This window comes from Labrus bergylta, chromosome 24 (genome assembly GCF_963930695.1).
Source record: "Labrus bergylta chromosome 24, fLabBer1.1, whole genome shotgun sequence".
Taxonomy (NCBI): domain Eukaryota; kingdom Metazoa; phylum Chordata; class Actinopteri; order Labriformes; family Labridae; genus Labrus; species Labrus bergylta.
Genome location: NC_089218.1, coordinates 11,695,727 through 11,708,165, shown reverse-complemented (window position 1 = coordinate 11,708,165; position 12,439 = coordinate 11,695,727). Strand labels below are relative to the sequence as shown.

The following is a 12,439-nucleotide window of genomic DNA, read 5'->3' as shown; positions in this document are numbered from 1 at the left end:
GAGTAAAGATTCAAATGGAAACAAAGTCGGGTTTCTTTTCATTCACTAAGACACGGCAACAAGGAATAAGAAGTTGCACAGAAGAGAAGAGAGGTTACAGACAGTGGGAGGTATCATCTTGTAAAGCGTCATTGATTTTCTTCAATGAACTAAAGCGGGAAAGAGATGTGATGTGTTGCTTCATGCATGCGCGTGCAGAGGTCAGTGTTATTTTTTTTTTTTAACCAGGTCTTCCCCTGGGCAACTGGCTCTGCATCTGTGGGTCATGTTCCCTGAGTCATTTAGTGTTGTGCCAGTGTTTGGAGACCCCTTACAAACACGCTGTCAAGTCACCCACCAAGGCATTTGCATTCAACATAAACCTCAGTCATGTGGAAAACTCATGCAACAAGCAGGCTTTGTGCAGTAAACATGGAGAATTCAATAGAAGTCAAACAGCTCGAGCTGCACAATGCTGTTTGTTACCTTTGATATTGCGACCATTGTCTGTGATGGCAGCAACACGGCATTGGAGAAGAAAGAAGAAGCAGGAGTGTAGGTGAGAGAATAATTTCTGGTTTTCTATGATGACAAATAGGGGCTGGCAAAAAAGCCTTGCTACTGCCCCTGTGAACAATTCATTACCGTGAAGTAGACATATTACAGTGTCAGCCACTGGGAGCCATTTGAATAAGGACTCCAGATAAGATGGGGGTAGATTGATTGGCCAGGAGGAAACCGGGCCAGTCCGGGCCACTGCTACCCTCCACCAAATGAGGGGCCAATAGGCTAATGAGTGATGTAGACTCAAAGAAAGATCGATAGCTCACAGTACAGATGGTGACTCAATGTAATGCTGATTAAGAGACAGGCACACCACATTCTGCATCTTCTATTTCGGGGCCGCAGGGCTTTTGTAATTAATATACAGACAAATTATAGTGGGTGTTTGTCACCAGTAATACATCCCCTCTCAAGCCTGTCATGTAAACAATTTGGCAACATCTGACTCTTTAATACTGACAACACCTGGGAGCTATTGCTTTTCAAAGCGGTTGTCACCTTTCGGTCATGTCTACTGTATATAAAGATCCAATTCACACTTTTAGAAAATGTATCCAACTCATTCTCTGTTGTTGAAAAGTTATGTTTTATTACTTCAATGTGTGCTTTACCCTGGAGGCCTCAAGTTTTCATACGCTGCATATAAGACCAGCAAATGATCGACCAAACGAAGCAGTTTAACTATTGGAGACAACTTAGCAATGCTCAAATAAAATCCTGTGAGTTTATATGGAGATGTGGTGGCTGCATTTATCTCTATCATATGGTGTAAGATGGTCATAAAAATCAGTACAAGCTGTCTTATTCAGCCTTTTTCCCATCAAGTATACCTGTTTGACTAAGCAGATTAAATATTATCAGAGGTTTAAGTCTTGTCACATGCAAATCGGGAAGTTCAAAGATGTAAAACTGCTTTCTTTTGCACCTTAAGGGAATGGAAAACCAGGTTCAAATTAAACATGGAGGAGATTTCTAGGAGGTGTAATCAAATGCAAAAAAAAAAAGGCTGCTGTTACTGCATTCATACTGAATGTAGACGTGATAGTTTGACACTTACTTACTGTCAGTACACAGTGTCAACATGACAGCAATTAGCTCTGGCAAAGGGTTTAAAGTTGAAGTTGTACAAGAGAGGCAATGATTATCGATTGGACTGCTAGCTGCTAAGGCTACAACCTCAACTAAAGCAGATAAAGCAAATCAATGCATGCATATGAATAACTGTGGTTCAGCTTTACTGCTGGTTGATCTCAATTGTTTGGTTACTTCTTGTTTGGTTACTTCTTGTATATTTTCACCAAAGGCTGGATGGGAAACTTACACAAAAAGGGGGTCAAATAGCAGAGCAAGAGATTCCTACCTTCACTGGCGTGTCTGTCCCTGAACGCCATCTTTGAGTTGGACCCAAATCCTTCTATGTCATGTACGGAGGACGCCCTGCGAATGCTGCACACGCTCTCTCTGGAGGCTGTTGGAGTGAGTCCTGGGATTGACGGTGCTGCGATGAGCGTGTCCTCTTGGCTCTGCTGTGAGGTCGGTGCGGTAGCCTGCTCCGGGTACGTCCTGTCCCAGGGGCCCTTGGGCGACGAGTGGTCCAAAGGCCCGGACACAGGGGTGGAGCAATGGCTGGGGGCGATGAGGGCGCGGGTGTCGTTGGCGTAGGAGGGACTGCAACTCTCGCGGGTGTTGGGAAGCTGGTAGTCGCGCGTAGCCACCGATCCGTCGCTGTGGCGAGGTGAGTCCACCATGACGGCGTCAGGGTCTTCTTGGGGAAGGGACTGCTTGTTGATGCCCAGGAGAGGTAAGGCCGGGAAACGGAAGCGAAAGAATCTCCCTTTGCCTGAATGAGAGGAACATCGAGATGTATAAAAGCTGGAGTGCTTACTAACAATTGGTACCACATATAGCCATCATTTCCTTGGTGACTGGCCGCTAAGTCACTCAATTATCATGAAAAGTCATAGGTCTGACATTATTTGACTGCTCACACAACTCAGAGTGTATGTTGCTTTTTAATGAGCCAGAGGGATCGACATACCCCCCTCGTCCTTGTGCTGTGTTTTCATGGTGTGTATGCAGCACAACTTGCTTGCAGTCTTAATCATCCCTGCTGATACATCATACTTTTTTGCCAATATCACTATGAAGCTTGCCAGCACAGCTTTCTTGAAAAGACCCTGGCAGATCAAAACAAATGCCCCATCTACCTCAGGCGCTGGCTCAATCTGCAGTTTCCTTCAATTATTCATGGGGGGAAGACGAATGCTGAAATATTATAGTTTGATAAGGAGCTGGTAACCGATCACGCGCAGGATTTTAAGTGGCTGAGAGTGACTGATAGCTTATTCGGGAGGTGATAGTAAACATAATATGAAGTGATTTTTTTTGAAGCAAGATAAGAAGGAAAAGACTGTATGGAGTTTACCCTTCAGAAATAGACCCATTTGGTTGATTCTAACAATATCTGCAAACATGTCAAGGCAGAGACAGTCACATATGGACTGCAAAGCGTGGACTGCATGTTGTGAATCATTTAGTCGCCTGAACATATGCCGTACATATCAATATGGTCTCGCTGCCATGAGGCGGAGTGATAACCAATTGCCTTCATGCAAACCTGATCACATCATCATTAAATCTCCTTAGTGCATTTTCTTAAGCATTTTATGTGACATAGTCTGTCTGACTCCAGTATCTCCAAAGAGCAGAACAGCTGGCGACGTAATCAGAGGCACAATAGGTGGTGAAATAGAGAATAGAATTAATGTTTGAGGCTCAGCTGGGAGCAGCATGCACCTTGATATTCCTTAGTAGTGCTCCTTCTACTGAGGTGAGACTGAGAGCGAGGAGGGGGGAAGGAAAACTAATTTTAGACACAATGCTCCATGTTTGCTTGGGTCAGTGTAGTGTGTTTAAATTAAGTCTCCAGCCAGATGCTAATGAAGCCAGAAAAAAAACATTTGCATTTCATCTGTGATTCTGAGCGCCGTCTAGAGCCGGTATGACTAAACAAGTCCTCTTGATGAGGATGAAATGGAGTTGGATTGGGCGTTTTTTTGTTTCTGGACGAGAATCGTAAACAAAGTTCTTCTTCGTCTGAGATGAGTGCTGTGAGGCAAATAAGGCTGCAGATCAAAAACACCTTCTGATTCATCAGTCTGCAGCTGCTCCAACACCAGCAAAGCCAATTTATATGCCGAAGAGTCTGCACAATGCTGCAAAATCCTGTTTAGAGTGGCTGCAAACACGTTCCCCTCCAATGGAAGATTGCTCCCTTTTGCAATCACAACACTGCAATATTACAGCAGAGGTTTTTACAATTGATTATGCAGCTCTTGGATTCACATTTTTACAACACTTACCTCTACTGTTAAAATCACACCTTTGCAAATAAACAAATGAATGGCTGCCATTCACAAGCTGTGAGCTGTTTGTCATTACCGAGCCTGGAGGGTAAAAATATATTCGCCACAAATCTTATAATTACCTTGTAATCATGCTGAGAACATTGTGTGTAGCTACTGTTAGTTTTAATATGGTAAGGGCTGAACCTTGCAGGAATATATTGCCCTTTGAGTGCTGTTACTCTGTTTGTGGAGTGTACTTGTGCGTGTGTGTGTGTGTGTGTGCGCATGTACTCACTCACTCTCCCTCTCCTTTGCCTGCAAAAACTCAACAAAACCAACGGACACACTGTGGCCCTTGTTGCCATGATACCAGATAGTAATATTTGCATTGAATATTAATTCGCCTGTCGGATCTCCATGTTGGGGAATGAAAAGTCTTCCTGTAACGTGAGCATGATTCAGATGTCAGAGGCGAAGTAGCCATAGAAAAAAAAAGGGTTACCCTTGGGTAAAACCGGCTTTGTGTCCTTTTTTCTGTTTTGCTTTATTGCTTCTGCTGGTGTTGAATGAAAATCAAAAGCTCAAACTGATTTGCATACAGCGTGCTTTTACCTTAAGGAGTGTTTACCTGGGCTCCCTGTGTGCCTATTACTTTGTTGCTCTCCAGAATAACACAGATCATTCTGCTGTGTCCCCACACTCATTTATAAACAGAGCAAATTCAAGCTTGATTGCAAGGAGCCTGACTTACTGTTAATAGTTTATTCAATATTTTGTCACTTTCTTCCAATTAACTAGTCAGCGTAATGTGTCAGTGGGGGGTAAGGAATAGTGAAAACATTGTGTGTATCTCAGGCTGTTGATTGTGTAGTTATATTTTCAGGTCCCTCCTAATGGAATATAAAAACACCTGAACACACATTTCAGACTGAGAGATCACCTGGAAAACAACCCTTGTTGTTATTTTTTCTTCAGGTGACAAAAGGGAGAAATGCTGCTCCTGTATGCACCTGAGTTTGGCTTTCTTTCTCTTATCTTCTAGTCCCACATAGATCTTCTCAACAAAACTAATTGTACGTCCTTTAAATTAAAAGGAACAATCTCAGGTTCTGCTTCAGATCCATTGAGCAGCTCGCTCTTTGGAGAACTGCACGGTACCTGACATTTATTTACATGTTATTTTGCAGCGTAGAATAAAAAAAAAAAGTTTTCTTGTTACATTCAATATTTATATTATATTCAATGCAATCCTGAACTGCTTTAAACTGCTAGGAGTCATTTTAAACAAAATAATTTTAAGGTTTATATTTGATTGATACTTTGCAAATATTGATTTGTTCAAAGCTAGTTTTTTATTTCAATGATCAAGAAAAATTTCCCATTGATTAAATGTAGCAGCTACACAGCTGAAAACAAAGCAAAACTAGAGCCCACAAAACATCACCAACATCAAGGGAAATAAGTTGAGTAGATTACCAAACAGTATGTGAAGCTAGCACACCTTGAGAAGTGATTTACAGTTACATTTAACTCAGTGAATTCTTGGTGTAGGCTCCTTTTCTATGTTGCACTGGTCATTTGGTATTGGTATTGGTATACAACATTTGAAAGAGAGCATATTTCTGAACAAGTTTAAGGCCAACCACTGTAGAAGAATGTAATACAAATAGAAAATCCTCACTTCATAGTCTTCTGCTCCAGGAGAGAATGAAGGAGCAGGTTGCTCCTGTGAGAACAGAGAGAGAGAGAGAGAGAGCGAGAGACCAGCAGCTGCACACCTGCCCTGAGGGTAGCACCCTGCGCTGCAGAGCTGGTAGGCAGGGCGGGACATGGTCAGGTGCATGACCACCTTCACCTTCTGGTTTCTTTTAAGTTCAGGTCATGTGAGGTTGTCATGGCTAAGGGCTATTATGAAACTGATGCTCTGAGCAGTCGAAGAAGGTGTTTCTATTTTGTCAAGCTGTCTGATTCACATGGAACAGTAAATGTGGAAAAGGAAGGAAACATTACACATAACACCTCTACTATCAGACATGAATGCCAATGCATAGTCCCGCGTTCCTCTGAAATCAGTCAGATGTTCTCAGACTGCTATCCTATTTAAAGTGTTGGACTGGGCTTGTATCCTCCACATAAAAATTCAACCTTCTTGTTTTTTTTTCAGTTTTTGTATAATTTATGGATCTGGGGAAGTGGCCTTGCTCAGCCGCGTCAAAGCGAAATGGGACAATCAAAGATGGCCGCAGAATGGATGGGTTCTCGCTGAGCAGCGAAGGCAATCGATAAGCAGCACTTAATGCGTGGCTGCTCATTCCCCCAGAAGGAGTCTACATAATGCAACACATGGATCATCACCTTGCACCATGCTGCCCATACTGCAGAAATGTGCCTCAGAATTGTAACACAAGGGAGTTTCACTGAGCAAAATTTACATCTGTAACATTTTGTTCATCTGTGATGTTCTTCTAAATATGTAGAGTTATTCATCATTTGTGTCCTCTTTTCATCTAAAAGTAAAAAAGTGCAACACTAGGTCTCTAGAGTTAGATGAGGGAGGGCTGGGTTGAAATGAAGCCAAGAAGTGCCAACTCTCTACAGAAATCATCAGTACGATTACAGAGGTTGTGGGCAGAGAGAGGGAGGGGGGAGAGAGAGAGAGAGAGAGAGAGAGAGAGAGAGAGAGATAGGGAGAGAGACGTGTGCAGCAGCGAAAATCAACCTTGTAAACAAATCTGGACCAGTGGCGCCCACTTAGATATCCAGATAGACAAGAGTAGACTTTGACTCATAGAGGCCTAACAATCAGGAACTGCCTTTGAGTTCAAGCTGAGCAATTAGCTCCCACAGGAGACTGACGGATGAAGGCCCAAACAATGACACGTAAACACATACGCAGACGACACCCTCGTCTACACTCAACATCCCCGCTCTTTTCACCACAGTCCCCCATGAGGCCAAGCAGCCTGTTAGGGGCCTCATCCAATTAAAGTCATGTAGAGGTGACCTCTGCTCCTCCATGCTTCTGCTTTATATGTCACAGACAGAAAGAAGAGGGAGGAGGCATCAGGAGCGTGTTGGGGAGCACCGCAGGGGAATGGCATTATACGCTATTACACCGACAGCTCGGGGAAGCAGAGTGCTCTCCAGTGCTGCTCCAGTAGTTCATCAGGCCATCCCGGCAGGCTACGAGCTATAATTGGGCCAGACCTTTAAAATGATGGCAGCCTAACATATCAGTGTCAGCTAAACGATGGTGTCAACATGCCAGAGGAGATGTCTTGTTGGGATTTCCTGCACCACAATGCTGCGAGCTTTAGTGCATTAACATGGTCCAATATTTCATTGATGATACGATTGCATTCATAGCTTTCAGTCACGTGACTGGCGCAGAGGCCTGGAGGGCAGAAAGAGCTTGGGAAAGTGGTGGCCTTATCAAACACTCTATGGAGCTGCAGGCTTGATAATGTTTACATCACCTGACAACGCCAGATGACCAGAGATAATAAGTTTAACGCCAACGTTTGGGCACTTGCGACCCTTGCACAGCATCTGTGACACTAATACAATCTTAAAAACAGAACTTTTCTTGCCAAAACTTCACTACGGGGATGTTCACATATATTTAGTGGAGAATCTTTCCTTAACACAACCACCAGGATGAAAGCCTGCAAAAGTTCGATGTGTTTTCGACGAGGCTGGGTCAACAATGCTGCTGTTTGGGAAGTAAACGCTAAGATACTCTTCATCTTCACATTCTTCACAAAGCTCAGGTGAGTGCTCATTTGAGATTTCACTAGTTAGTGCCACCAAATTGCCACCGATTACAGTGAAGGTCTTTTGCAATGTTTATTGCCAGTGTTGATATTCCAATGACAATACATATGCAGTTTATTGGGCAGCCCTACTCAGATTTGTATTAGCAAGCTGGATATCGCTGCAAGTCTATGTCTGGGTTTAAAGCAATAAAGTAGACAAACACATCCTTAATAGTATCAAGCAGGGAGTGTAGCATTAATGCAACATTCAGGTTCAGTTCTTTGGACACAGTGGGGGAGTGGTTTAAAGCAAACGTTTATCTTGATGTAGGAAAAGGTTACAAGCAAAAGGTCAGAGCAGGCTGTTACGTTATTACCACATCACAATCCTGCTATCTCATCCTGCGACAGCTTCATTTTGCATTTTACAGAGTACCTTCAGTTCTTTAGAGAGCAGCAAAATTGCACCTTTTAATAGCTGTATTTAAAAGACACTAATGGGGAAAGGATTGGGGAAAGAAAATATCCAAGAAACTCCATGTATATGTGCTGCCCTGTTCCCTCCTCAATCTTTTTTGGAGTACTCACGTTGGACAGCTTTTGATGGCGAGGTGTGGTTGAGTCTCTCCAGTGAGTCGCTGCTGCCTTCGTCCAGGACGTAATCAAAGTTGAGGATGAACATCATGACCACACCTTCCTCGTTCTTCACAGGGATGACATGGGTGGCGCACAGGAAGTTTGAACCTAAGCGACAGGAAATTAAAACAAGTTTAGGTGATTGTAATAAACTTTTATGTTCAATGTTTGATGGGTAAGATACACGGCCCACTGCAATCACTTAAAGAACCCTGAAATTACAGGCCCCATCAATCTCACAAGCAAGCTTGTCTCATTTGAAATTCATAACTTCATTACTTTCTGTGCAAAACAAAATGGTAAAACTTCAGAGAGTTGAGTAAAGGAGTTTTTTTAGATAGAGTACAGTTTGACCCTGGGGCTTTCCATTAACACTCTTTGACTTTCAAACATCTTAGTCCAGATAAAGCAGTGTGTGTGAAGAGGCCGGGCAGAGAAATGAGAGTGAGAAGGTCAAGAGGTCCACTGAGAGCAGAGCCTCTGGAGCCCAATGATTTCATAAATTCAGGTGGTGGGACTGCACAGATCGGTACAGTCAAACCCAGTACAACATCCATTCACCTCCATGTCTTATCCTATGACTTCCATACTGTATAACCCTGCACGACGTGACAGGACAATTCACCACCATCTCCCAATTTGTGCTTTGTAGGCTTTTCCACAAAATACAGCAACAAGAATTGTCTTTCAATTCCTATTTCTCTTGTGGAAAAAATCAATTTGTCTCAGTTCTTGAACCTGAATTGTTGCCGCCGGCTGCACAGTGGGAGGTAAATTCAATGCAACCCTGCTCGCTGCTAATGCCTCATATCTAAATGTTCCTAATGAATCAAACAGCACACGAGAAGTTAACAGAGATGATTATTCCAAACGTCTTGTCTTAAGAGTCAAATTGAATACACAGAAAAGAAGGCAGCTCTGCTTGCAAGCGTTGGCTGGATCAGACGTAGAGGAGCTATGCCGAGGAATACTGGTGTCGAACATGAAATGTAGATTAAGTTTTAAATAATGAACATGGACATCTCTGGAAGATGCTCTAGCTCACATTAGGCGCTAAGTCCTGCTGTCACCAGGAGGCTATTTATAGCTCGCCCAGCAGGCATTCGGCCCACAGCACTTCTTTTCTGGGGGGAACATGGAGACACAGACACGCCGCACATAGCTCAACTCCACTTACAAATACTTACAAGTACTTGCACATACCCGTATACAGGATTACACAATCAAAAATAAGAGCACAATTCCAGTCCTCTAGTCGGCCCTCATATTGTATCGTAAGACTCTAAAACCTTATCATGAAGAAGCGTTACAAAGCCACCACTTCATCAGACTGGGGTTTGATTTATGTATCGGGGAGGCCTTATTCTGCTGGGCAAAGCAGTAACCTGCCCCTAATAGTACATCAGTGTCACTGGGTGTGGATGGAGCCATTAATATTGGTCAGAGGGAATAGAGAGGGGGAGCAGTGTAATGCATCGCCTGCCTTTCATGACAACATGCTAAAGGAGCTTCTTCTGCAGGTGGAGGTGTCTCTGAATGTACTGCAGGAAACACGCTATCTGAAAGTAGCATCCGTACGGGGGCTCAGGGAGGTTCAAATTAAAACTGACAAATCCTATGGTTTAGTTTGTACTATTTTGACTTGTTTTTCTCCATGACAAACCCCCTTGGAAGTCCACAGGTTATTTGTTCATTTGAGAGTTACTGTGTCTATAAGTGCAAGAAGGTGCAACAACACTGATGAGCATCCCACTTTTTGAAACACACTTTTGTTTGCAAATTAAAATTAAAATGATCATGTCCATCTCCATGGAAACAAGCGAGCACTTAGGAGAAGAAAAAAACCTTCCAGTGCCAAGTTTAGTTTCATTCGCGTCCAACACAGAGTAACCGCAAGATGTTTCTCAAAAGAGAAGAATGGTGAACACTGGCAAAAGTAAGCGAAATGTCCCTCTTAGAATGGGCACTTTTTCAATTTGGAAAGTTCTAATTTAGAAACACTCATTCAAAATGAAGGAAAAAGCCGAGAGACATTTTGCGCAGTGTATCCATTGACAAAATGCAGCATCAACGGTTAGGCAAGGTTACGTTTAATTCATGACATAACAATTCACATCATTCACAAAAAAACTAGGTAACACAAGATTCCTACATGTGCACACTACTGAGCACTTAGTGTAACCTCTGCATGCCTCAGGAGGGGCCGTCACCCCAGCTTTGGAAAGCAATCTGTGTGTGTGTGTGTGTGTGTGTGTGTGTGTGTGTGTGTGTGTGTGTGTGTGTGTGTGTGTGTATGTGGGGACATGTATGTGTGCACTCTAAAAATACGCCGCTTGGAAACCACAGGCATTTATAATTCATGGGAGCTAAGTATTATGTTCTAGAAAGTATAATGGTTGGACATGTTTGCAATACAAGAATGAGGGGAGGCTCTGTGGGTATGTGAGTGTGTGTGACGGAGAAAATGAAAGAGAGAGATTGGTATTGGAGGTATTCTTATTGGTATTAAAACACATATATCTGAGATGTTTTGTCCCAAATATTGTCTGAAAAATAAAAATAGTATTTGATTCTTTCCCACATTAAAGGGTCAGGCAATGATTTGTTCCGGCATGTGCTGTTTGTTCATATCATGAACTGCAGCTAACGCAACCAAATGTCATGCAAATTCATTTGAATTTTAAAGAGAGAGGGAGTGGTTTAAAGCCAAAAAGGATGAGGGATTCTGTGTTTGTGTGTGTTTGTTTGTGTAAGAGAAGGGATGGAGAAAAAATGAGGAGAGATTTCGGAGAGGACAAGTGCAAGTTGTAGCATGTGTGTCCTCTGTATTAACCTCCACTGTGACTTTGCTCTTTAAATCTGCGTCTGGATGCCGATGACAGTATCTACCGGTACTTGTGATGAGCCGAGTCGAAGTGCGCTTGTTCCGTTTTTCCATTACTGTCAGACACCAGCGTGAGTGTCTGATGAGGCACAACAGAATGAGACGAGATAAATCTGTTAATAGGAGTTTTTATTCCCCCTCGTTCTCTCCTCCATTTCCCATTATGCTGTATGTTTTTCCACTCAATATCTGCCTCTATCACTCTCTCCCTATTCACTGTTATAAATCCAACACTGGTCCAGATTTGTGTCTCTTCTGTTGCCTCTCCTCCCTCTATCTCTCTCACTGTCCCTGCATGTCTCTCCCGAAGAGGAATGAGATTGCGGCCCAGGAAGGCCACCTGACGTGTTATAAGCGGACAGATCAAACACGTCCCCACTGCTACTGCCGATGCAAATTTCTGCCTGTCTGCCTGCCTGCATATCCTGCCTCAGCTGAGGGTCAAAGACAAACACACATGCACACACACACACACACACACACACACACACACACACACACACACACACACACACACACACACACACACACACACACACACACAAACAGAAATGACATTTACATTTCTCAGTTGCACACAAACACTAATAAGGCTCACAGATCTCAGTTCAGCTTACACACAACCATGCAGTAGCTCACAGACAGTCTGCCGGCAGCATTAATTAGCAGAATGTTCTGTGTCCAACTAAATCTAACAAGCAGGCACTGGAGTTGGTTTACATGCTGCAGTGTAATGAGATGATGCACCTTTGAAAGACACTAAAACAGCTTTAGTCAGAGCATCTCTGACCTGAATATTCATGCAGAGCAAAACACAGTGAGGCATCCTGGATTTGATACATAAGGTGGCACCTTTTCTTCCTCCTTCTTTAAAAATAAATATAGGAAAAACAAATCTTGTCTTCTTGAAAAACAAAAACAGCCTGACTCAGCGTTCTCCTTCTCAAACTCAAATGTACGTTCACAGATGGATGGGCTAAAACAGAAACAATCTTTTCCTTCCTGGTCCTCTTATCCTCCGAGGATGATGGAGGGAGGACAGAGTGCTGACTTGCAGTTTGAAAGAGAATCAAACAATCTCAAACTTTGGCAAGGTGAAAGGGAGGTAATAAAACACAAAGCTGCCAATCATACACAACATCAGAAACATCCTCCCACCAAACCATGAGTATATAACAGCCTGATAGGCCGCCTGCGCTGCATACCAGTGCATTGTTGCACCATCCTGCTTTGTCAAAGTCAAGCAATAAGCTTTAAGCCCGAGTGGAAACGTG

The 12,439-nt window shown here is 43.1% G+C and overlaps 1 protein-coding gene across 4 annotated transcripts in view; it reads right to left on the bottom strand.

Annotated features, from left to right (window-relative positions):
• Positions 1–12,439, bottom strand: part of kcnh7 (potassium channel, voltage gated eag related subfamily H, member 7) — a 66,519-nt gene that overhangs the window by 35,269 nt on the left and 18,811 nt on the right. For 3 of the 4 annotated variants that reach the window (XM_020644938.3, XM_065951930.1, XM_029279541.2), the window contains exons 3-5: positions 8,234–8,389; positions 1,904–2,383; positions 466–486 (exon numbers count right to left, since the gene is read on the bottom strand). In XM_020644938.3, the coding sequence (XP_020500594.2) occupies positions 466–486; positions 1,904–2,383; positions 8,234–8,389 (657 nt within the window). The remainder of the gene's footprint in view (positions 1–465; positions 487–1,903; positions 2,384–8,233; positions 8,390–12,439) is intronic. The other variant, XM_029279542.2, reaches the window with a different exon arrangement.